Source organism: Pinus tabuliformis, chromosome 6 (genome assembly GCF_031772625.1).
Source record: "Pinus tabuliformis cultivar Carrire ecotype Pingquan chromosome 6, CPIR1, whole genome shotgun sequence".
NCBI classification, from domain to species: domain Eukaryota; kingdom Viridiplantae; phylum Streptophyta; class Pinopsida; order Pinales; family Pinaceae; genus Pinus; species Pinus tabuliformis.
This window is the reverse complement of record NC_142292.1, coordinates 1444790414-1444813616: the sequence shown is the minus strand read 5'-3', so window position 1 is coordinate 1444813616 and position 23203 is coordinate 1444790414. Positions and strand designations below refer to the sequence as shown.

The window sequence follows — 23203 nt, the reverse complement described above, 5'->3', positions numbered from 1 at the left end:
AGGGAGTGTTGAAAAAGTGTAGTGAAGAAGGTCCTTCTTGACTTGTGCCTTAGTAAAGATGACCAAAAACAATTCTTCTTTAGCATGCACGAGTTCCTAGAAATTAGGATGAGTCATGGAGTAGTTAACTCATGCGCAAGAGTTGGAGGCTCAATCTTGTTTATCTCTAGGTGCAAGTTACTTTTAGAAAAGGACGAGTTAGTGGGCTTAAGTTTCTAATTGAGGGAGGACGAGTTAAAAGAGTCAGTTTGACTTAATTAAGAAATCAATCACAAGTTTGAGTTCTAAAATTAATTTCCCAGATTTAGCATGATCGAAAAGCTTATAAGGAGGATGAAGGCACCTTTGTAATTCATTCTGGTATGCATAGGTTGTGTGTGTGAGATCTTATTTCTAGGAGAGTGTATAAGGAGAAGCCTAAATGCAGGTCAGTGGAGAGAAGTTCCTTGCAGAAGTGCGCTGAGATTTAGGGGCTAATTTCTAAAGAATAGTGGCTTGTTTAGAGCTAGGAAATAGGATATTTCTAACAAGGTCGAGATTGCACAAGCAAGGAAGAGCTGGTTCTAGGTTATTTGTAGGGAGCTTCAGCTAAGGATTAGCAGAGATAACTAGGTTGTTTTTCTATTGAAATAATATTGCCTTGTAAAAGGAATCTGATTGCTCAAACCTTTCTCAATAAAAGTCTACAACGAATAGAGGGTTTTCCCAGTTGGCTTCCCTAGAAAATATAGTGTTACTGTATTGTGTGACATTGTTTTTAATTCTGTGTTTAGTCTGCTGCAAATTTTTTGGTAGAGAAATTTTGGGTCCTGGTGAATTGAACCTAGTTTCAGTTGGTTCATAAAGCGGCTCCAAAATTTCAAGGAAATTCTACAATCACCAACATGATATTCAATAAAGAAGGGCTCAATGGTGATGCAAGGTCTAATGTTTGGAGGAAAAGGTATTGACAAAGCCTTGAAAGGTCAAGATAAGAGTTGCCTAAAGTTCAAGTACACTTCCCTAAGGACTTTATAATTTAGATGAGAGTTATTATAAGTTAGTGTTCGTAAAATATGTGGATTTAGATTGATGTGTTTGTGTATGAAAGCTCTAGAAAATAACCTATAAGGGGTAGGATCAACAAAGGACCAATATGTTATGAAGGAGGGGTAAACAATGGTTTTAAATGGTTGAAAATGCATACGACAACAATAAATACCAAGACGTAAGCCCTAATGTTAGGGTTAAAATAAGCAATTAATATTAGATATTTCCTTTTATTATTCTACTAAATACAATCCCTTCCAATAGGCAAATAACATATGGATATAAAATTGCTATGAAATGCAGATGTTAAGCTAACCCTGACCCTAGTTATTGAGAAATTAAAAGAGGGAAGAGTTTATAATGATCAACACCTACTAGACTAGTGCCTTTATCTAATTGGCAATGGAATCAATTAGGGAAAGATATGATAGAAGGCCTTTGATGAAGAGGGTGGAAGATTTAATTTCTTCACTTAGAAACCCTAGCGACTTATCTGTATGAAATATTTTAACGTCAAAGGGTTCATGAACCAAGTTACTTTGATGTATTCTTGTAAGACATTTTACACACCATAAAGAATTAAGATTTCGAGAAAAGTTATTGCACTTTTCAATATGGCACACATAGAAACCTTAATTTCAGAATTATAGCATGCGACATGGAAGTAAATGGATATAAAGTTACAGAATTCCAACAAGAATCACTTCAATCAATCCCAAAAGTCTCTCCATGTAGACATCTCCCTCCTAAGACAAGTTGCTCCTCAAATGATCACATCATATCCGAGGAGAAAGACAATAGCTAGTGCATACTCCTTTAGAGAAGAAGTGAGTGAATGATGATGGTGAATAATGAAAAGTGACTCCCCTCTATTTATATGAGGGTAACCAAGTCACTTTTCCATAATTTTACAATAAAAGCCCTAAAAAATTTGCTTGAAGCATTCAACTAGGTCAAAGGTCACAAGTCGACCTTGAAATAACTCCAAAACATAATAAAAATGCCCAAATTTCCCACACATGGGAATGAAATCTCTTCATTGTGATGTCCCTCTCTAAGAATGGACACTCTCCATCAAAGAAGTGATAAAATGGTCCTTGAATGCTCCTTAAGCCAAGAAATCATCAAGATGCATGGCTACATCTCCAAATGGAACCCTCCTCCACCATGGTGTCATCCTCAAAAGGGCCTATGTCACCCTTCTAGGGCATGTAGGATGATGTGTCATCATTTGGATCAAGCATTGACATCAATGCATGGTGTGCCAATCTCCATCCTTAATTGGGCTCTAGAGCATGGTAATGCCCATCAAACAGGGTCAACGATACCCTGGGGGCGTCCTTGGTCCATCGGGGCACATCAAAAACTAAGCCAACACTTTGGATTTCTAGCTTAGTGTTCTAGCAGTTGGAGGTACAATAAGAAGTATGAAATCATGTGGATGTTTCTCAAGGCCCAGTGCTCATCTCTGGAGGGGAAACTTTGGGGATATAAGGTCAAAATTTCTCTCATAATGGATCAAAACATCCTTTGGAATGTGCTAGGAAGGATTCAAGCCAACCCTCGAGGAATATTTGTTGCATATGTGATGCCACCTAAACAAACCTCCCAAGATAAGTGAGATCAACATCATTAGGGACAAAATCCATTAAAGCATCATAGTCGGTCATATTTGATGCTACGGTGTTATGTCCCAAATCAGATATTTTTGGAACAAACACTTCATATAAAACTATCATGCATTTTCCAGAAGATTGCCATGTAAAACCTAGAACATAAATTTATAAATTGCAGAAAATCTCATTAAAAATCAGAACATGAGGAACAATGAGAAATGCAACAACCAAAATCCAGCTTTATTATATAGATATATGCCAATACAATAGTTGGGAATGACCCTCCGGTCTCCAAATTGAAACAGAAAAACAAACACTACACATGTGGATTTTGAATGAATCCACCAAGGAGAGATGGGTGCTCGTCCAATCTCTATAAATCACCCAAGGGTTTTATCTTGGGGCTACCAATGGAGTAGAGAACCGGGTTCTCAACCTCATACAAGAAGCAATATCGAAATCCCAGATGTCCTCCAATGGTCTCCTCCTCCTCTTTTATAGATTTGATGGACTCCTCTAGAACCTTCTATTTTATTATTATTTTAATCACGAAGCACTTTTCCCTCTTTTATTTCAATCAAGATATTTTTTTAATGCGGGAAAAAGGTAAATTGGCCACCATGTCTCCTCAGGTCACTGAAACTCACATCTAACCATCCCATCCTGTAGATCTACCTGTTCCGGTTCCAACGAGCTATTACACTGAGGTGTTCCACCAATTAATCTCCTCGGAATGCCACCTCAAGCATAATTAATTAAGTTATGCTCAATGATCTGTTTTTGTATGATTAGTTTTGCTGTGCTAATAACAATTACAGATTTATAAATATGTGCATACTTATATACATGTTGTATGTAATGCAACTATTCATCCCACAACTTGTGATGTTTGCTGCAATATCCTCTAAGAAGATGAATAACTGTTCAATTGACCACCTGGGTTTGTCCATCTGTTTGTGGATGAAAGGCTGTACTCTTCTTCAAATTTGTGTCCATCATGTCCCACAAATTTGACCAAAAAATTCCCAACAAATCGAGAATCTCGATCACTTACAATAGAAGTAGGAAGACCCAAATGAACCCAAATGTTTTGGAAGAAAAGATGAGCTGTTCGTTCAACTGTAATTTGCTTTTTACATGGTGTTAATATGCACATTTTGCTGAACCTGTCTACAACTACATACAAGTAATCATGTCCTTTCCTTGACAATGGAAGACATCCTACAAAATCCATTGAGATACTCTCCCATGGACGTGAAGGTACTGGAAGTGGAGTGTATAAACCAAGTTTCCTATTGCTAGGCTTACTTGTAGCACATGAAGAACATCCTCTTATGAAACGAGAAACATTATCCAACATGTGTGGCCAATAAAAATACCTTTGAAGATTCGCTACTGTCTTGCCCACACCAAAGTGTCCAACAATCACTAAAGTGTGCACCTCCCTTATGATACTATTTCTTTCTCCCTGTGGAATACACAACTTGCCCAAGTGATACAACAAACTATTGTGTACATGATAATCCAACTCTTCAATTTGATTTCCTTGACTCAAGCTTGCATATACTTCTTGAAAGTCACTATCATTTGCATATTGTTCTATGTAACTTTCATCCAAAACAGAATTATGCTTGAGTATAACAAATGAATTTACAATAGGCCTTGAAAGCATATCAACTACCTTATTTTAGATTCCCTTTTTATATCTGATAACCAAATGAAATTGTTGTAGAAAACCTATCCATCTGAAATGTTGTGACTGCTGCAACTTTGACTATCATTGTAAACATTGCAATGGTTGATGGTCTCCTTCCCCATCAAATAGTGCTTCCATTTCTTAACCATTTGCACCAATGCATAAAGTTCTTTTTCATATGTGGGATAGTTAGTTACAACTCCATTAAAGATTTTAGAATGAAATGAAATGGGCTTACCATGTTGTAATAAAACTGCTCCTATGGCATAATCGCTTGCATCCGTTTGAATCTCGAATGGCTGTCTAAGATTCGGAAGTGCCAATACCAGTGCTGAACTTATCTTTTGCTTCAAAGCATCAAATGATTTTTGCTGTACATCTCCCTTGTGGAAGACTTTCTTGGCACTTGTCAATGCATGTAATGGAAGAAAAATTAGCAATAAACTTTCTCCAATATTGTGTTGCCCCTAAAAAGATTCTTACCTCTGTAACTATATTGGGCTTGGGCCAATTCATAATGACCTCAACCTTAGAGGGGTCTATCTTCAGTTCACTTCCTCCAACAATGTGTCCCAAATACACCAAAGAAGTCTTGCCAAATTCACACTTTGACATCTTTAAAAACAATTGTTCTTTTCTCAAGACGTCAAGTACTTTATTTACATGGATGGCATGTTCATCTCTTGACTTGCTGAAGGTGAGGATATCATCTAAGTAGACAATAACAAAATCATCTAGAAATGGTCTCAATATATCATTCATTACCCTCATGAAAGTAGCTAGAGCATTTGTAAGACCGAAAGGCATAACAAGCCACTCAAACAATCCTTGTTTAGTTTTAAATGCAGTTTTCCAAATGTCTTCTTCAGCTATCCTAACTTGACGATAACCACTTCGTAAGTCTAACTTAGTGAAATACTTCGCATACCTCAACTGATCAAGCAAATCATCAATTCTTGGGAGTGGATAATGATTCTTTACCATGATTTTATCCAGTGCATGGAAATCCACACACATGCGCCAAGTTCCTTTCTTTTTTGGCACCAAGACAATGGGCGAACCACATGGCGAAGTAGATGGGCATATGATACCTTTGCTCAACAATTCTTGAATTTGTTTTTTGATTTCCAAGCTCTCCATAATAGATATGCGATACATGCCAATGTTCGGAAGTGGAACATCCTGTTGCAACTGAATCTCATGCTGATTTCCCCTCTTGGGAGGTAACCTATTTGGTTCCTAAAACATCTTGTCATGCTTGCTTACCACAGCAAACAGATCAAATTTCAATTTATCATCGCAACCTTCAAAAGATTCATAATCAATATCATTCTTTTTCTTAATCATGAGAAGCACAAAATTTTTACTTGCATTTACTAGTCTCTTCATCTGCCCTGCAATAACCAAAGAAATGTTCAGCTTTTTGCGATGGGCTCTCACTATGAACTCCACCCATTCTTGAGCAATATGTATTTGTTGTCATGGCGATAAAACACTGCTTTTCTATCATACAAATAAGGACTACCGAAAATGATTCCTGAGATATCAAGTGGAACTACATCTAACTCAACTTCATCAATGAACTTTTTAGTAATGGTGAACTTGAATAAACACTTCCTTGTAACATGTAAGTTTGCGTTGTTTACTATCCAACCTAATGGATATGGCTTATGATGTGGTACAGTTTCAAGGTTTAGTTTTTTAACCAAGTTTTCTAAAATCAAGTTTGATTGTGACCCACTATCAAATAATGCATCAATCTTTGTATGATTTGAAATCACTTTAACATGAAACAACTCTATTCTTGACTCTTCATTTGGAGTGTTGTTTTGACTATGTGATGAACTAGTGGTTCCAATAATTTCTTTTCCTTTTGTAACCATGGCTGAAATCTTGGTCTCATCACCAAAATGCGAACCAAGATCATGTTGTGTGGTAGCGGCTGTCTTTTGTTTTCCCTTATTGTTTTGTTTCCTAGGCCTTAATTCAGGATGCAATTTCCAGCAGTGGGCTTCATCATGCTCCTCTTTGGAACAATGTTTGCATGTGATTTTCTCCCCTTCTTTCTTCACACTTGCATTCTTCTTTTCCTTCCATTTTCCACTCGTTTCTTTCTCGTTACCCTTGAATGGCTTCCTCTTACTACGCTCTTCCTGAATGTTCTTTCCTCTAGATTCAAGGTGTGTGGTTTGCACACATACCTCATCTAAGTTTCTTGGATTAAACATAAGGATAGTATGTTTCAGATAGGAATGTAAACCCCCAATATATTTCAGCAGTGTATCTTGGGAATTCAATTTCACTCCTAATAACAAAGCCCTTTTCCTAAATCCTGTGTATAATATTGGCTTGTTTGGCCTTTAAGCTGCTTAAAATTCTGCGAACTCATAATGGATTTTTGCATAGAGGCTATAGGATAAAAATGTCTTTTTATTGCAGAAACATTCAACCCAAGTGATGGATATCTTACCATGGATTCTCATTTCCTCTCGAGTCTTTGCTTGCCACCAAACTAGTGCAGCTCCTTCTAGCCTCAATGAAGCCAATTGGATCTTTATGTCGTCTTCTTGAAGGTTCTGAATTTTGCAGTATACTTTCAACTGTCGAATTCAATTGTCCAACTTTTCTGCATTCAACTTTCCATTGTACATGGGAAGTTCGAATTTTATGTGCAATTTCAGTAATGGAGTCTTTCCTTTTGGGGTTTTGGAATGAGTATGGGTAGTTTCAGTGGTGGTAGTGGAAGATGATGTTGTGTGAGATGGTGAAGATGATGAGGATGGTGGAGATGAGGTGGATTTCCACCATTCCCTTTGGAATCCTTCTTCTCATCTTTTTTGTCCTATGAGCTTCCTTTTCCATGTGGAGGTTTAGAACTCCCTCCAACCATTCTAGTGTTCCTCTCTTCATAGAGGACTTTAACAATCTTAGTAAAAGTATAGAAAGCTTTCTTGAATTCTTCCTCTTCTGAAGGGGGACCTTTAGGCTCTCTTTCTCTAGACATAATGGCTATGGATTTAGGCTCAGAAATTGGTTCCGCTTGTACCTCTTCAATCTTAGTTGAAGGTAAAACTTGAGGAGTTTCAAGTGCAACTGGAATTGGAACTTTGGGTGGTGGAGATTGTGGCCTTGTGGCTCTTGTTCTTCTGGGCATTACCACAGGAGTTGCAACCAATAACTTCCCTTCTCCTTTCTGCAACTTTAACCTTGAAAGGATCACAATTTTGCAACCATTAAAACCCTAATTGCACAAACTCAAGCAATCAAGCAATTCAACCTTGCTCTAATACCAACTTGATCTATTTTTGTATGATTAGTTTCGCTGTGCTAATAACAATCACAGATTTATAAATATGTGCATGCTTATTGCTTCTTGTGCTAAGGTTTCATTCGCTGTTTGTGCATACAATTAGGTAAATTTCCTTAAGTTTAAAAAGACATTCATGAGCAAAATAGCTTCAGAAACAAATACTGAACAAAAAACATGTACAGTGCAACAAACTATCAAAGAGACACATAACACAATGTTTTGATGGATTTCACCCTTCCTGGGCTACATCTCCTTGGTCCAACTTCCATGGTTTGGGCCTCTATATTAGCTCAATGTGGCAAAAATGCTGTTTACAAAGCTCTATGGCTCCTGATACTTGCAACAATATGTTTAGAATGTCCAAATTAGCCAAGAACACCTCTTTCTGAGCTTAATTTGGTCGAAAATTGATATGCTTCAATTAATGTTTCCCTAGGAAACCCTGCTAAAACTAGAGAAGATTCAAGTTAGCACCGCCAAAATTGGCATGCCTCCAAAACTGTTGCCAACTTAAAAGATGGATTAATTAAGTTTAAACTTGGATTAGTGGCACTCTAAGCGCACTTATCCTTTAACGCTGGCCCATGGTTATATTGTTTGGTTGTATGGTGAGGGGGCTGGCCCCCTTGGTTCCGCTGTTGGAATTAATAAAGTTTTGTGGCCACCGTTTAATAAGTCCATTGCTTGGCTCAACGGTTATGCAACGAAGTTGGGAGGGGTAGGTCATGGGTTGACCTACCCTCTGCCCGTCCCTTCATACATTTTGCCACCCAAATAATCTTTGCGCCATTAGAGTATTTCAAAGCCTTTGGATATGTTCAGAATTATTTAAGGTGTGTGTGTGTGTATATATATATATATATATATATATAATAATAATAATAATAATAATAATAATAATAATAATAATTTCCACATAATATTCATCATGAACACATAATTCCACTTTGGAGGACATTGGGCAATTTCACCTTCACACAACTAAACTGGCGAATCTTGAAGTGACACTTGTCATAGTCTTGTTGTCGCATAGTGTCTAGGCACTGCGACAATAGCTCAGATTGGGGGTTGTCACCCTGATCCCCAATCTCTTCGTTTGAGCTGTCTCACTACAACAGGCTAAGAGGGGTAGACCCTACGAAAATGGAATGGAGAACTAGTTAGAAACCAACCAGTTCGGGAGACACAATGAAGCGACCAAGTACTTGATTTAGATTTAGCAAGATTTATAGGATTTAATTAAATTGTAAATGATTGATTACCAGTGCCTTATGGAGTCAACGATCTTGTTAGGGAAATGAAGACCAAGTAATCGATTAGCAATTGCTGCTTAGATGAATGACTATCTTATATGAAATGTAGACCCTAAAACCAACGTGAGATGCAAGAATTTTGGTTAATTTTAGTTAAATGCCTATTTAAATGTCAATCCTTCAATCCTTTCTGTGTTGAGCCTGATTTCGTAGTAATTGGCAGAGAGAAGATGAGGAGAAGCACGCTAAAGTGTGATTAACGGTACCTCTCATGAAATTCTAACATACTCGGTGCCTCTAGCGCTGTAGAGAGCTGTGGCTCTGACCACTGCAAGGTCATCGTTTTAAGTACTATTAAAACAGGCTTCTCAAGCAAAGATTGATGGATGCCTATCTCTCTATCGACCAAGCTTATGCTAGGAATGTGCTAGGAAGGATTCAAGCCAACCCTCAAGGAATCTTTGTTACATATGCGATGCCACCTAAAACAAACTTCCCAAGATAAGTGAGATCAACATCATTAGAGACAAAATCCATTAAAGCATCATAGTCGGTCATATTTGATGCTACGGTGTAATGTCCCAAATAAGAAATTTTTGGAACAAACACTCCATATAAAACTATCATGCATTTTCCAAAAGATTTCCATGTAAAACCTAGATCATAAATCTATAAATTGCACAAAATCTCATTAAAAATCAGAACATGAGGAACAATGAAAAATGTAGCAACCAAAATCTAGCTTTATTATATATAGATATATGCCAATACAATAGCTGGGAATGACCCTCCGGTCTCCAAACTGATACATGAAAACAATCACTACACATGTGGATTTTGAATGAATCCACCAAGGGGAGATGGGTGCTCGCCCAATCTCTCTAAATCACCCAAAGGTTTTCATCCTGGGGCTACCAATGGAGTAGAGGACCGGGTTTTCAACCTCTCATACAAGAAACAATATCAAAATCCCAGATGTCCTCTAATGGTCTCCTCCTCTTTTATAGATTTGATGGACTCCTCTAGAACCTTTTATTTTATTATTATTTTAATGACGGAGCACTTTTCCCTCTTTTATTTCAATTAAAATGTTCTTTTAATGTAGGAAAATGGTAAATTGGCCACCATGTCTCCTCAGGTCACTGAAACTCACATCTAATCATCCCATCCCGTAGATCTTCCCGTTCTGGTTCCAACGAGCTATTACACTGAGGTGTTTCACCAATTAAACTCCTCAAAATTCTACCTTGAGCATAATTAATTAAGTTATGCCCAATAATAACGCTAATTTTTGAAAGTGGTCAGAATGCAATGAAACGAAAGGCAAACTGTGCTGATGATGGAATATGCCAAGCGAATACCATCAAATCCCATAAAAACTCCTCAAAACTCCATCGGGACCCCTGATGACATAAACCTGCTCCACTGACCTGGCCATCCCCTATCCTGGAAATCCACCCTGGTTGTACTATGGAGCAAGGTTACTTGAGAGTAGCAGCGAAAACGGGAGTGGGAGTGACATTTTCAGAAGCTCCCGGTTTGGGAGTGAATCCCGGAGTGTTTTTTATATAATATATATATTTTTTTATATTTTGATGCATATATGTCAACAAAAACATGTAGAATGATGAATTAGATATAAAAAACATAGATTGAACCATATAACAACAATCGTCTAGAAGTTATAATCTTCATCAACCATGTCCACAAGTTAGTAACATACAACATATTGAGTCTCATGAATCATGATTCATCAATCTTAAAGTTTCAAGCTTTCAAAGTTCAATATATAACAATGATCATTATTGATCACCAAAGTTGTACTTGTAAGCTAAGTGTAAGCATTACAACAAATAATATCTAACATGAAATGAAATGTTATAAAATGAAACAACTTTCAACTTTCACGAAGCATCATATTCATAATTCATTACCAATGAGTTATAATTGCCAACTTCAAACTTCAAATTTAAATTGTCATATTTTTCTTACAAAAAATATCATAATAAATATGAAAGAGTCAATAGTTATAAAAACTACTAGAAACTAGAAAAGACAAGTAAATCTATTATCTATTGCTAATGCTTGGACCTCTTGCCGCCGCGATAAATGTCTACTTTTTGTGTCTTGTTGGAAAATCAAAATCTTTGTCATTAATATCACCCTCATTAACACAAGATAGAAAAAACATAGCATGTCAAGTCAAGATTTTGTTCAAGTGATGGTTACATTTTTAGTAGGGTCATGATAGAGGAGTTAGACAGCCAATGTCAGTAACATCAAGGTACATAGAGGGATTGGTGCTCTTCATTAAATCCAATGGAAACATTGCAATCCCTCCAATCTTGAAATCCTGAAAAACTGATAAGTCTATTGGATTTTGAATGAGATATAAAATTCTACTTTCTCCATATAAAATCCAATGAGGTCGGAACCACTCTCAGAGATCCCGAGTCATTTCATGGTAATGTTAAAAATTTAAGTAAAAGGTTGAAAATGAAGATTAAGGAGAATGTCACTTTTACTTTAAGAATTTAACATTACCATGAATCACATATCAATACTAGGGCCATAGGCTTGATAATTAGGCTGTCCCACTAAAAATTTATTTATTTCTTTGAAAAAAATTTGCATTTGGAATGTTACTACAATTTTTTTTCCCAAAAAAGGCTAGGGAGTGCAAATTTCGCTCCCATGCAAGAGCGATTTCGGGAATGCGCTCCCTGGTTGCTCCCGAGTCGCTCCCAAAGGGAGTGTGATTCGGGAGCATGCTCGAGGGGGAGGGGGGGAGCCGCTCCCTCGCAACCCTGCTATGGAGAAGAATAAAAATGGGGACATGACGTAGGGGCATAGAAATGTTTCACACAAGACACCTTTAAATGTATTTCTAGCTCAAGATTTCTAAACAAGTTACCTCACCAATGTTATAGATGATTAGGTCAACAACTCTTTTAGGTGTTTTCAGTCCCCAAGTGGAGTGACATGTCCTAGGTAGACCCATCAATCCATAGGTGCATGTGATAATGTGGTCATGAAGTGGGAAAGACTTCAAGGAAGATGTTACGGCCATGAAACCCACTGATGGAGGTCCAACAATATGAGTATAATGACGTAAGGAGGAAGCAATCGTTGTGGCACGAGTTACCCCTTTCCTCGGCCTATTTTTGCCACCCCTTTGGTGTGCCTTTAATGATTTATCTTTCTTTCGCACATAACTTAGGAGACCAAGCTTGCTTTGTTCTCTTCCAATACCTCTTAAGGATGTAGCGGTTTCTTGCCTATCGGGGTTGGGACATTCAGAGTCCCTTTATTTAAATTTTAGACAAAGCATCAAATGCTTGAGGAACTGGGTGGGTAGAGCTCTTGCTAGGCTTTTGCCTACGTGCTAAATAAGTTTCAACCATTTTTTGCATTTTACATTTTCTTTTTATTGTGGATTTGCATGCTTTTATCTTTCTTTCAGCTGCATCAACCTCTAGGGCCAGGTTTCTGGGCTCTGACTCAAGGATGTGGATATAGGGTGCCAATCCCAATGACCAATGACGATCAACCCGAGGAATGGAAATGAATAACAAGGAAGAATGGAAATTGCTAAGTATGGATTACAATGGACATGCTATTTTAATTAATGCCCCCTATTAGTGCCCCTCCTAAACCACAAGGCCTTAGAGGAGGTTTCACTGAACTAGGGTCATAGGCCAATCTCCCAGGTGAAGTGTGGGAACACGGATACAATCAGGAGTGGTCAGTCATCTAGTTTTCCTTGCGATTCATATTAATATGCCCTTAACATTAATTGCAAGCACATGATTGCTAAATTGGCTGAAGTACCTATTGATAGATTACCCACCTTCAAGAAAAAGGTTAGATGGGAGAGAGCATTGACTGTAGAAATAGGTAGAGATCTCTGACATAGAGCTATCTGAAGTCCATCATAGGGCTGCTGGCTGGCTGGCTGTCAATTGAGGAGGAAAAAAATCTCATATGGGTTACCTACTTTTTGTGGGTAACAGGCATATCAGGTGCATCTGTTTATTTGAAGTTATTTAGGGCTGCCACATATCATTTAGTACTTTTTTTTTCATTTAAACTGAATTTTGTACAACTGTTAGTGTGGCAAGATGTTTATGAACTAGGAGAAAGGTTGATAAGGGGCTGACATGAACTTCTCAGTGATCAAATCCCCAATCATATCTACATTTTATTTCAGAGTTTACCATAAAATCATCAACTACTACTGATTTTCTTTTTGGCTTCCCATCATCAATGAAATGTTTGCTCAGTTGATCACGAGGATTTCTGTCTAAGTTTTCATATTTGTGTTTTATTTTGATAATTATTGTTCTGATGGTCTCTTCTTTACAGGGTGCACCAGAAACCATTCAGGAGAGGCTGACAGATATAGCCCCAGGATATGTGGATACCTACAAGCACTATACTCGGCAAGGATCTCGAGTTCTTGCCCTTGCATACAAGCATCTTCCTGAAATGGCGGTATGTAGATGATGTTATGGCTTTTGTTTCATATAATATCAGTTTTCTGTTGTTTTACTACTATTTTCTAGCATGCGTTCCTCCCTTTATGGCTGGAGTTCTCTCAATTTTTTCTTAGGAATCTGCATTTCTAATAAAATATCTCAGAAAATGGATTATGTTGTAGTGGCTTTGTTACATTTAAAAGTGGTCTTTAACTTGAGACGTGGAAATTTTAAGGGGAGTCCAAACTTCAGTTTTGAAAGCATATTAGATTTGGAAAGAAAGAAAATAGTCTTTAACACATGGAAGTTTTAGTGTCAGTCCAAACTTATGAAAAGGGGGATAGAATCATATTTTGAAAGTATATCAGATTCATAGTTTTAATTTGGAAAACATGGATACATAGCTAGGGTTTTTGTTAATACTGATACAAACTGGAACTAAGATGGTTGGTGTGTATTGCATGATAAAGTCACTATACACTTTTTTGTGTTGTCCTATAAAATTGATTGGCTCTGGCTTTCGCGCCCACTTATTCAAACAACTTGGTTGTACATTCTTTTTGGAGATGAGTATCCGTTTGATCGTTTCCTCCAAAGTTTATAAATGTTTCTTTTTCCAAATAATCTGAGCAAGGCTTTCTCTAAGATAATATTCAGGAAAGAACTTTTCACAATTTGTGCACATAGATGCTTATAGATTGACTTGAGCATCAATGGATTAAAATTTGCATGGGACTTGGTTTATAACATTGCAAACTGATGGAAGGCACTAGTTCTTCATCTGAAAAACAAAATCGCATTAGGTCGCTAAGCATACCATTTAGAGGTTACTGGGCGAAGTCTACATGTTGGCCCATGGAAAACATTAATGTAATCATCACAACCTACAAGTCACAATAAGTCACAAATTCAGTGAGAAGAATCAGTCACTTTTAAATTATGTCCTTAAAGATATTTGTTGTTTCTGTACCATTGTTGGAGGATAATATAGTAATCTGTAGTGCAAGTCAAATTATAAATTGGGGTTTCCCCATCAATGTTATGAATCCTGGTTTCAAGTTCTCAAGTAATAGATTCCTGTAAGAGAATAGGGAATGCTATATTTTTAGTACTGCAACATGTGACATTGCACTTTTAATTTTTGGAACCTTTAAATTTGACAGTCATGGATTATATCTAATCTTTTATATGTATGCTTTGCAGGTTGGTGAGGCTAGGAGTTTAGATAGAGAGACTGTGGAGAGTGGACTTACTTTTGCAGGATTTGCGGTCAGTCATTCCTATTATGATATTCATGCTCTTCCTGTTTGATCTCCGGTTCATCTCACGTGATGCTGTAATTTGATTATGTTTTTATTGTGATTACTTACTGTTTATTTTCAGGTATTTAATTGTCCTATTCGTGCTGACTCTGCCGACGTCCTCAAGGAACTTAATGAGTCGTCACATGATTTAGTACGTGATATCTTGAAAGTTTAATCTCAATGTAACAAGTCATCTATGGAGTTTTGTTTGAACCACTATGGATATGAACTGACATGGATTTCCATTTTATGTAGGTGATGATCACAGGTGATCAAGCTTTGACAGCTTGTTATGTTGCGGGTCAAGTTCACATTGTTTCACAACCTCCTTTAATCTTGACTCCAATTAAGAACAGTGAAGGGTTCGAGTGGATTTCACCTGATGAGATGATGAAAATTCCTTACTGGTAATAACAGTTTGTAGAATACCTAATCACTGTTATTTACATATATAATTATCAATCCAAATAATACTAATTAGGCATCTAGTGTATTTAATAATTATTGCATACACTAATAATTATCAATATAAATAATAGTTTTGTGGTATCCTACTTAACTTTTTTCTGTTACGAGTTTTTAAATTTATTGTCTGCATCACAAAATTAGTAAGAAGGCACTAGTGAAGAGACTTCTAGATAATTATTATGAATATAAGACTCTAACCTAATATAAATTGTTGAATTCATCTCCAGTGAAGCTGATGTGGAGGAATTGTCAGTTTCCCATGATCTCTGTGTAGGTGGTGATTGTTTCATGATGTTGCAACGTACGAATGCTATACATTCAGTGATCCCATATGTGAAGGTATGAACATTTATACTGGCTGGGATGAGTATTTCATTTATAAATTTTTCGTTGATAATTTGTATTGTTCTCCACTACAACTGGCCTTGATGAATCCATTATAGGTTTTTGCAAGAGTTTCCCCTGAGCAGAAAGAACTCATATTGACAACTCTGAAGACAGTGGGAAGAATGACTTTAATGTGTGGAGATGGTACAAATGATGTTGGTGCTCTCAAACAAGTAGGGGATGTTGACCTTTCTCCTTTGCATCAAAAACTTTGGCAAGCAAAATACAGCTGATGTTATTTTACCAATGACTGATTCAAAATTTTGAACAATTGCAGGCTCATGTTGGTGTAGCTCTTTTAAATGCAATTGCACCTGCCCAACCATCCCAAAACTCGACGTTGGCACAATCGTCAAATTCTGGGGGTAAAATACTAAATCTGGATGGATATTCCATTGTTCTATTTTATGATTTAAAGTGATCCAATATTTATTCTTACTGGATTTGCTGTAATCCTAAAATTTAGCAGGTAAACCCACGAAATCAAGGAGATCCAAGGGTGGAGCACCTGATTCAGCTGGTCATTCTGGAAATGCTATTGCAACTGATGAAGGGCAAACAGGCAATGCATCCATTAATCAGCCAGTGAGGAGTTCAGGATTGTCTGGTGGATCTCAAGCATCTCATGGTGCAAGTAGCAACCGTCATCTTACTCCTGCAGAGAGACAAAGGCTGAAATTGAAAAAGATTATGGATGAGATGGAAGGGGAGGGAGATGGCAGAACTCCACCCATTGTGAGGCTTGGGGATGCATCAATGGCCTCTCCTTTCACTGCTAAGCATGCATCAGTAAGGCCGACAACTGATATTATTCGGCAGGGACGTAGCACACTTGTTACAACTTTACAGATGTTCAAGATACTGGGATTAAATTGCCTAGCAACTGCTTATGTATTAAGTGTTATGTACTTGGATGGAGTAAAGCTAGGTGATATGCAAGCCACCATCAGTGGCATTTTTACTGCAGCATTTTTCTTGTTCATTTCTCATGCTCGACCTCTGAACACACTTTCAGCCCAGCGTCCACATCCCAACATTTTTTGTGCTTATGTGTTATTTTCAGTTCTGGGGCAGTTTGCAATTCACATAACATTTCTTATCTCTTCTGTTAAAGAAGCAGAAAAGTATATGCCAGAAGAGTGTATTGAACCTGATTCGGAGTTTCATCCAAACTTAGTTAATACAGTCTCGTACATGGCCAATATGATGATACAAGTAGCCACGTTTGCTGTAAATTACATGGGCCATCCTTTCAACCAAAGTATCAGGGAGAATAAACCTTTTTGCTATGCGTTGACGGCTGCTGTTCTGTTTTTTACTGCTATCACCTCAGACATGTTCCGAAGCTTGAATGATTGGCTAAGGTTAGTTCCTCTCCCGCAGCCCTTTGGAAGCAAGCTGCTTCTTTGGGCCATGCTTATGATGATTAGTTGCTTTATTTGGGAGCATAGTCTGCGATGGTTTTTCCCGGGTAGGATGCCTTCATGGAAGCGGAGGCAGCGCCAAATATCTTCTAGTCAGAAGAAAAATATCTAATTGTTGCTGTTACTCTTTCGTAGTTACAGAATTGATAGTCCGGTGTAACATTTGATTTTGAGGTCCCTTTTGACCTACATATTCAAAATTTTCTTGGGAGGATTTTTATTATAAACAGATGGCTAGTGTATTTTTACTTCATAATTTGAAAGGGCCTTGCTTGGCTATTTTTTCCGAAGAGGGAAACTCCTCATCCACAGTTTCTTCTCATTATAGTCAAGTTTCAAATGCCCGATTGTTAGAGTCCCATTGTTTTCAAGGCAAAAGAATGCTGCAAGTTTCTGGTTACTGCCATTATATTGTCCATTACTTGGGCCACGTTGGCAAAGATTTTGAAGGAAATGAAATCAATGTTTCTTGAATAATTGTGAGAATGATCTTAACTTGTTATGAGGAGTGATACGACTCTGTTGGCCCCCCTTGAAGTAGTATGTACCCTTATTCACCTGTCTTTATTTTTTATGTTTCTGAACCTTTTAAGACAAATTATATATTTTGTTTCTGAACCTTTTAAGATGAGTTATATATTTTGTTTCTGAACCTTCTAAGACGAGTTATATATTTTATGATTTTGAATCTTTTAAGACGAGTTATATATTTTATGATTTTGAATCTTTTAAGACGAGTTATATATTTTATGATTTTGAATCTTTTAAGACGAGTTATATATTTTATGTTTCTGTATCTTCAAATTTAATGACTCAAGTAACTTTTATCTTAAATTGTTTCCAAGTAATTTCTCAATTCCTCCATTCTCATGGCACGGGCTTTCATGGAATCCAGTTCTGGTTTTAGAGCAAGAAGCAAACGAAATGGATTGTCCTGGAAAATGTGAGGGTGCTAGCGGTTTAATGGCCAGCCCATTTCTTCAGGCTCCAATTTGCACTTGTCCTATTTTTGCAGTGCTGGAGTCCAATTTTAAGTGGTCTAATATTTATATTTAGTTATTTTTACAATGGACCAAACGTGTTATATCAACAGGATCAATATATTAAGTGTATATCCTGAATTTCTGGAATTGATTAGTGTATAGGTACGCCAATTTATTTTCTGCATTGACATACATAAGGATAAGTTTAAATCCTATTTAAACGTTACCATGTTAGAAACTGCCCTGTGATTGATGTTATGTTATCTTGATCTTATACTCGGCAATGCAAAATCTACCAACCATCATTTGTGTTCATGTTTTTTGGGTTAATATATTGTAACGTTGGTTATGGAATTTTCTTGATTTCATTGATTGGCAGTATCAATCTTTGCGGAGTCTGCATAAGTAGATATTTAGATATTGGCTATGTGATATTGTGAATACAATGGAGTTCTTTAGGGTAGTTATTTAGATATTGACTATGTGATATTGGTTTTTTCTTTTGTAAGCTTCTACAACTGATTTCCATTAATACAACTGATTTCCATCAATATGATAAGATATTACATTGAGGGCATTACATATTCCATGCTCCAAAAAGACTATCCTGGGAGACCATTGCTTCAAGCAGGTGCACCCAAAATAACACCATTACTATGCGATATTGTGAATACAATGGAGTTCTTATTTATGATAGTTGTGATGTGTTCGTTAAGGGACTCGGTTTAGATATTACAGTATGTTTTGGCATATACAATCATTATAACTACAAACTGCATTATCATAGGAACAAAACATTGTCAGATTAACACAATCCAAGCTTTCAAGGGGCTTTTATCATAGGAACAAAACATTGTCAGATTAACACAGTCCAAGCTTTCAAGAGGCTTGGTAAAACTGCATAATTATGGGGAATATGCTTGCTGGGTATGGATTTTGGGTTGTATTGCGTTCAAAGCATACAAACTTGCCATCACACTTCCTAATACATCATTATGGAGAATATGATTGCTACGTATTGAGCTTGGTTTGTGATCGCTACATGCACTTGCTTGCTATTAGACTGTGACATAATATATGTATTTTCACTTAATAATTCAAATGCCATTTTCCATTTAAATATACTGATATATAAATAAGGTCAGAATTAGTTATTAGCAAGGAAGATAACGTTGGGATTAAGGGATGCATCTCCATGTCCTAAAGGCATTGGGGTCAGTGGGCATTCTTCTCTTCATAAGGAAAATTGACACTCTTCTCAAAGGAAAGTTATTGTGGAAATGTAAGATTTAGGGAAAATTGACACTCTCCTGAAAGGAAAGTTATTGTGGAAATGTAAGATTTAGAAAATGGAAATCTAAGATTTAGAAGTGGAATATAAAGTTGAAATTTGATTGCCATTCAAAACCTATCCAAAGTGTTAGTTTAACTAGGTAAACCTCAATTATAATATGTAACCAAAATATTTGAAAAACAAATCTAGAATAGGTGATAAAAAAATAACTGGCAAAACAATCATGGATCACAAAAATTGTTGTACTATCTAATGGTGACTTTTTGGGAGCTAGCCCTAAAGTTAATTAAATTTTAAACAATTCTAAGCCATCATTGCATAGCCTGGGGTTGCCACATGCCTAAAGATGACTTCATTAGATGGTTGCAACAACTGCAAACTGCAATGCGTATCAATGGCAGTTTTTCAATTAAAATTTTTCTTTCTTCTTTACTGAACATGGCCTTATGAAGTCATCCAAGGGTTAGGGTTTAATGAGTTAGCTGTTTCTATTTAGACAATAGCAAAAGGCCCATTATAAGAACCATAGCAAAAAATACAATGTATATTGTTGGGAATATACTAAAGCAACAGCATTTTTTTGTTTGCTAATTGCATCCCCTTCTAGGTTCTCCAATGCTTTATTATTAGGGGATGCTTATGAGGCCTTAAGTTGCAGGGTCTATTTATTTGAATAGTGTGAAAAAAGTAGCATATCATTGTCAGACTAATTTGTTTAAGAATAACAAATCTGTTTAAGAATAACATACCGATGGAGAAAATGCAAAAATGCTGGGTGAAGAGGTGACTCTAGTGTTATGCTTAGGTGAAAGTTATTAATTGTCCATCATTGTCACCTCCTAAGCTTCAAAATGTTGAATATAGTGGATTTATCAAAATTTCAATGGTTGTATATGCAAGACATGCATGGCATGAAACAAGGTTATTGTTCAAAGGGATAGACAAATATTAGATCTCGTTGTTAATCTAGGTTGTCATTGATGTCAATATGGCACTAGTCGAGATGGCAAATATTTTTGAGATGCTTGGTTCCAAATGATGATGTCATAACTCTTGTTTGAAGAAGATGTCAAGCCACGAAAATGTCAAGCAAGTAATGAAGAAGTCTTGCCTGAACAAGTCCTTGAACTAACTATAATGTTGTTGAGTGCATGAAACAAGGTTATTGTTGAAAGAAGGGATAGACAAATATTAGATCTCATTGTTAATCTAGGTTGTCATTGATGTCAATATGCCATTAGCCAAGATGGAAAATATTTTTGAGATGCTTGGTTCCAAATGATGATGTCATAACTCTTGTTTGAAGAAGATGTCAAGCCACGAAAATGTCAAGCAAGTAATGAAGAAGTCTTGCTTGAACAAGTCCTTGAACTAACTATAATGTTGTTGAGTGCCAATCATGTGCCTTGATTGGTGATCTAGACCTTAGGTGCCAAGATACAAGCCTTTGAAGTGGAGGACTATAATTGATGAAATCATACACGTGATAATGTCACTCTCTCTTTAAAGAATGACCACACTTTGACATAATTGGAAGACTACTTTGGTGTCTTTGACAAATTAATGAAGGCTGCACTATGACATATTACTGCACTATCATTGAATACATGATGCTATACCTTCATCATGATGCTGGGTACTATCATGATGACATTATTGGTGCAAAACAACGGAGAAACTACGCTGTCCCAAAACATTCCTCATACTGTTTCAAATATTTTATGCACATAAATTTAAGGACAATCACAAAGAAAAATAATTTTCACTACCTTAGAGGCAGCGTCTCAATGTGATTACTATACCATCTTTTAGAGTATAATTTTGTCTTTCCAACAACCCATCACATGCCTCCAAACTCCTAGTAGTTTGTGAGATATCGAATTTTCAAGTTAAAAATATATATTTCTGACCTTGAGCTGACCTGCGCTAGTGCTACTCATGTTGACTTGCTTAAGTGACATGGTTCTTCACTTTGGCATTGAAATGCTCTATATATTAAAGCTCGGATCACATTGTTTTACTACGACCTTGGTGAAGATATCTGATATTACAACAGGGAGTTCATATCTCATGAACTAGAGAAGGATGAAGAGATAATAACTCAAGGACAAATCTGTTTGAGGACTAAGACTCAATCTAGACACCTGTGGAGAGAAACTTGAAGTTCAGATCTGTTTATAGTGGGGCAATCTCCTCACAAAAGCCTATATCTTTGTCACCTAGACCTCAGATCATGTGGGAAGCATTTCAGTGTTAAACTACCCCTCTAATCTATGATAAACTTGTTCTCGAATCTGTGATAGAAAATAGAACTCAGACCTTAGTTTATCTGTGGCAAGGGTGGACTGTTGAAGCTCGAACTACACTCCAACACCTCGGATTAGATCCTGAACATTACTTAGAACTATGTTAAAGAGCATGGATTTGTGACAGACCGTAAGCACAATTTTGGAGCTCAGAACAGTGTGAAGGCCTCACCTTAGATTTCAGTTTCAGACCAACATTTTAACAATAGTCTCGGTGTTGTTGTAGAAGCCCTGTGTCTCGTTGCTGTTGTAGAGAACTGTGCTTGGACCAGACAAGCTCAGACTATGTGCCACTCAGACTATTGACTCAATCCTCTGCTTGACCTATGGCATAGAATCTTTTGATGGTATAGCAACCCTCCTTCAGAGACCTCTTTTGGTGATATAAAAACATATTAATTCGGGCCTGAGGTATCATATTTAGGCTTTTAGCAACATATCAAAATTCGGATCAATGAATTGGTGCAACATGGTGCCAAAATATTATTGTTGAAGTTTTGGTGCAGTAAGGACATTGGTGAAGTTGTGGTGCAACACTAAAATCTTGGTGCAGTGTTGAAGTCTTAGTGCAAGAACGTTGGTGCAGAATTGATGAAGACGTGTGGTGCAGAATAGATGGTGCAATATGGTGTATAAATCCTTGTGTAGAAGTATTGGAACAATTTGAACAATGGTCTGGTGCAGTGTGGACATTTGTAAAGAAGAATTGTCACAATCTACTGTTGAAGTCTTGGTGCAACAGTGGTACAATAGTCTTGAGATAATCTAGTGTTGAAATATTGGTGCAGTGCAGAATTCATGGTGCAAACTTTGGTGCAGACCTTTGGAGGTAACTTGTAGTAATCTTTGGGACCAACCTTGGACCAGATTTGAAGGTGCAAAACTGCTATTAGAGCTAGTGCAGAACTTGGTGCAATTCATTGAAAACACATTAAGTGTTGTATTGAAGATCATAATGCAGTGTTGATGTCATGATAAGGTAACTTGAAGAGATTGATTGGGTATTATGAAGAACAATGGTGACACTTTTTGTATGACAAGTTTGTCATTAATGACGTGACGTTGAGACTAAGTGAAGGGATAACTGAAGATTGACAGGGCTTAGTTAAGAAGATTTTGGGAGCCGTGAAACCAAACATATCTTGACAAAGCAAAGCTAAAGGATTGGTGTCCTTAGAGTTGGTGCTCCTAAACTCAAGGTTGGTGCCTTGGATAAGATAGGGTCGAAGCCCTAGAGGTCAAAGCCTCACTAAAGTCCAAGTTGGTGCTTGGCAATAGGTTGGAGCTTGGGAGATTGAAGATCGATGTCTTTATCTAATGTTGGAGCCCTATATATATTGTACTTGATTCATTGTAAAAATGATATTAATAAAAGCGTTTATTCCTATTGTTCATTTTGTGTTCTAAATATAAGTGATCTAATTGGTAAAAGTAACAATTGAAAACAAATATTGATTCACCCCCCTCTCAGCATTTCCAACAATTGGTATCGAAGCCTGTGCTTTCACACAAAGCCTAACAACTTGAAGGTTGATCATTAGAACGCAAATGGTGAAGCCAAGGAAGAAAGTCTCCAATCCTCCTAAAGATGTGTCTCCCTCAACCACCAAAATTGAAGTCAATCAATTTGTGAAGGCTCCATTGTTCAATGGAAA

The 23203-nt window shown here is 36.9% G+C and overlaps 1 protein-coding gene across 2 annotated transcripts in view; it reads left to right on the top strand.

Moving 5' to 3' along the window:
• Positions 1-17600, top strand: part of PDR2 (phosphate deficiency response 2) — a 214403-nt gene extending 196803 nt beyond the window's left edge. Inside the window, exons 16-23 of one of the 2 annotated variants that reach the window (XM_089427506.1) lie at positions 13270-13398; positions 14586-14651; positions 14766-14837; positions 14942-15093; positions 15382-15493; positions 15598-15714; positions 15819-15906; positions 16011-17600. In XM_089427506.1, the coding sequence (XP_089283632.1) occupies positions 13270-13398; positions 14586-14651; positions 14766-14837; positions 14942-15093; positions 15382-15493; positions 15598-15714; positions 15819-15906; positions 16011-17077 (1803 nt within the window). In that variant the 3' untranslated portion in view covers positions 17078-17600. Of the gene's footprint in view, positions 1-13269; positions 13399-14585; positions 14652-14765; positions 14838-14941; positions 15094-15381; positions 15494-15597; positions 15715-15818; positions 15907-16007 lie in introns of both variants that reach the window. The other variant, XM_089427499.1, reaches the window with a different exon arrangement.
• Positions 17601-23203: the final 5603 nt, after the last annotated feature.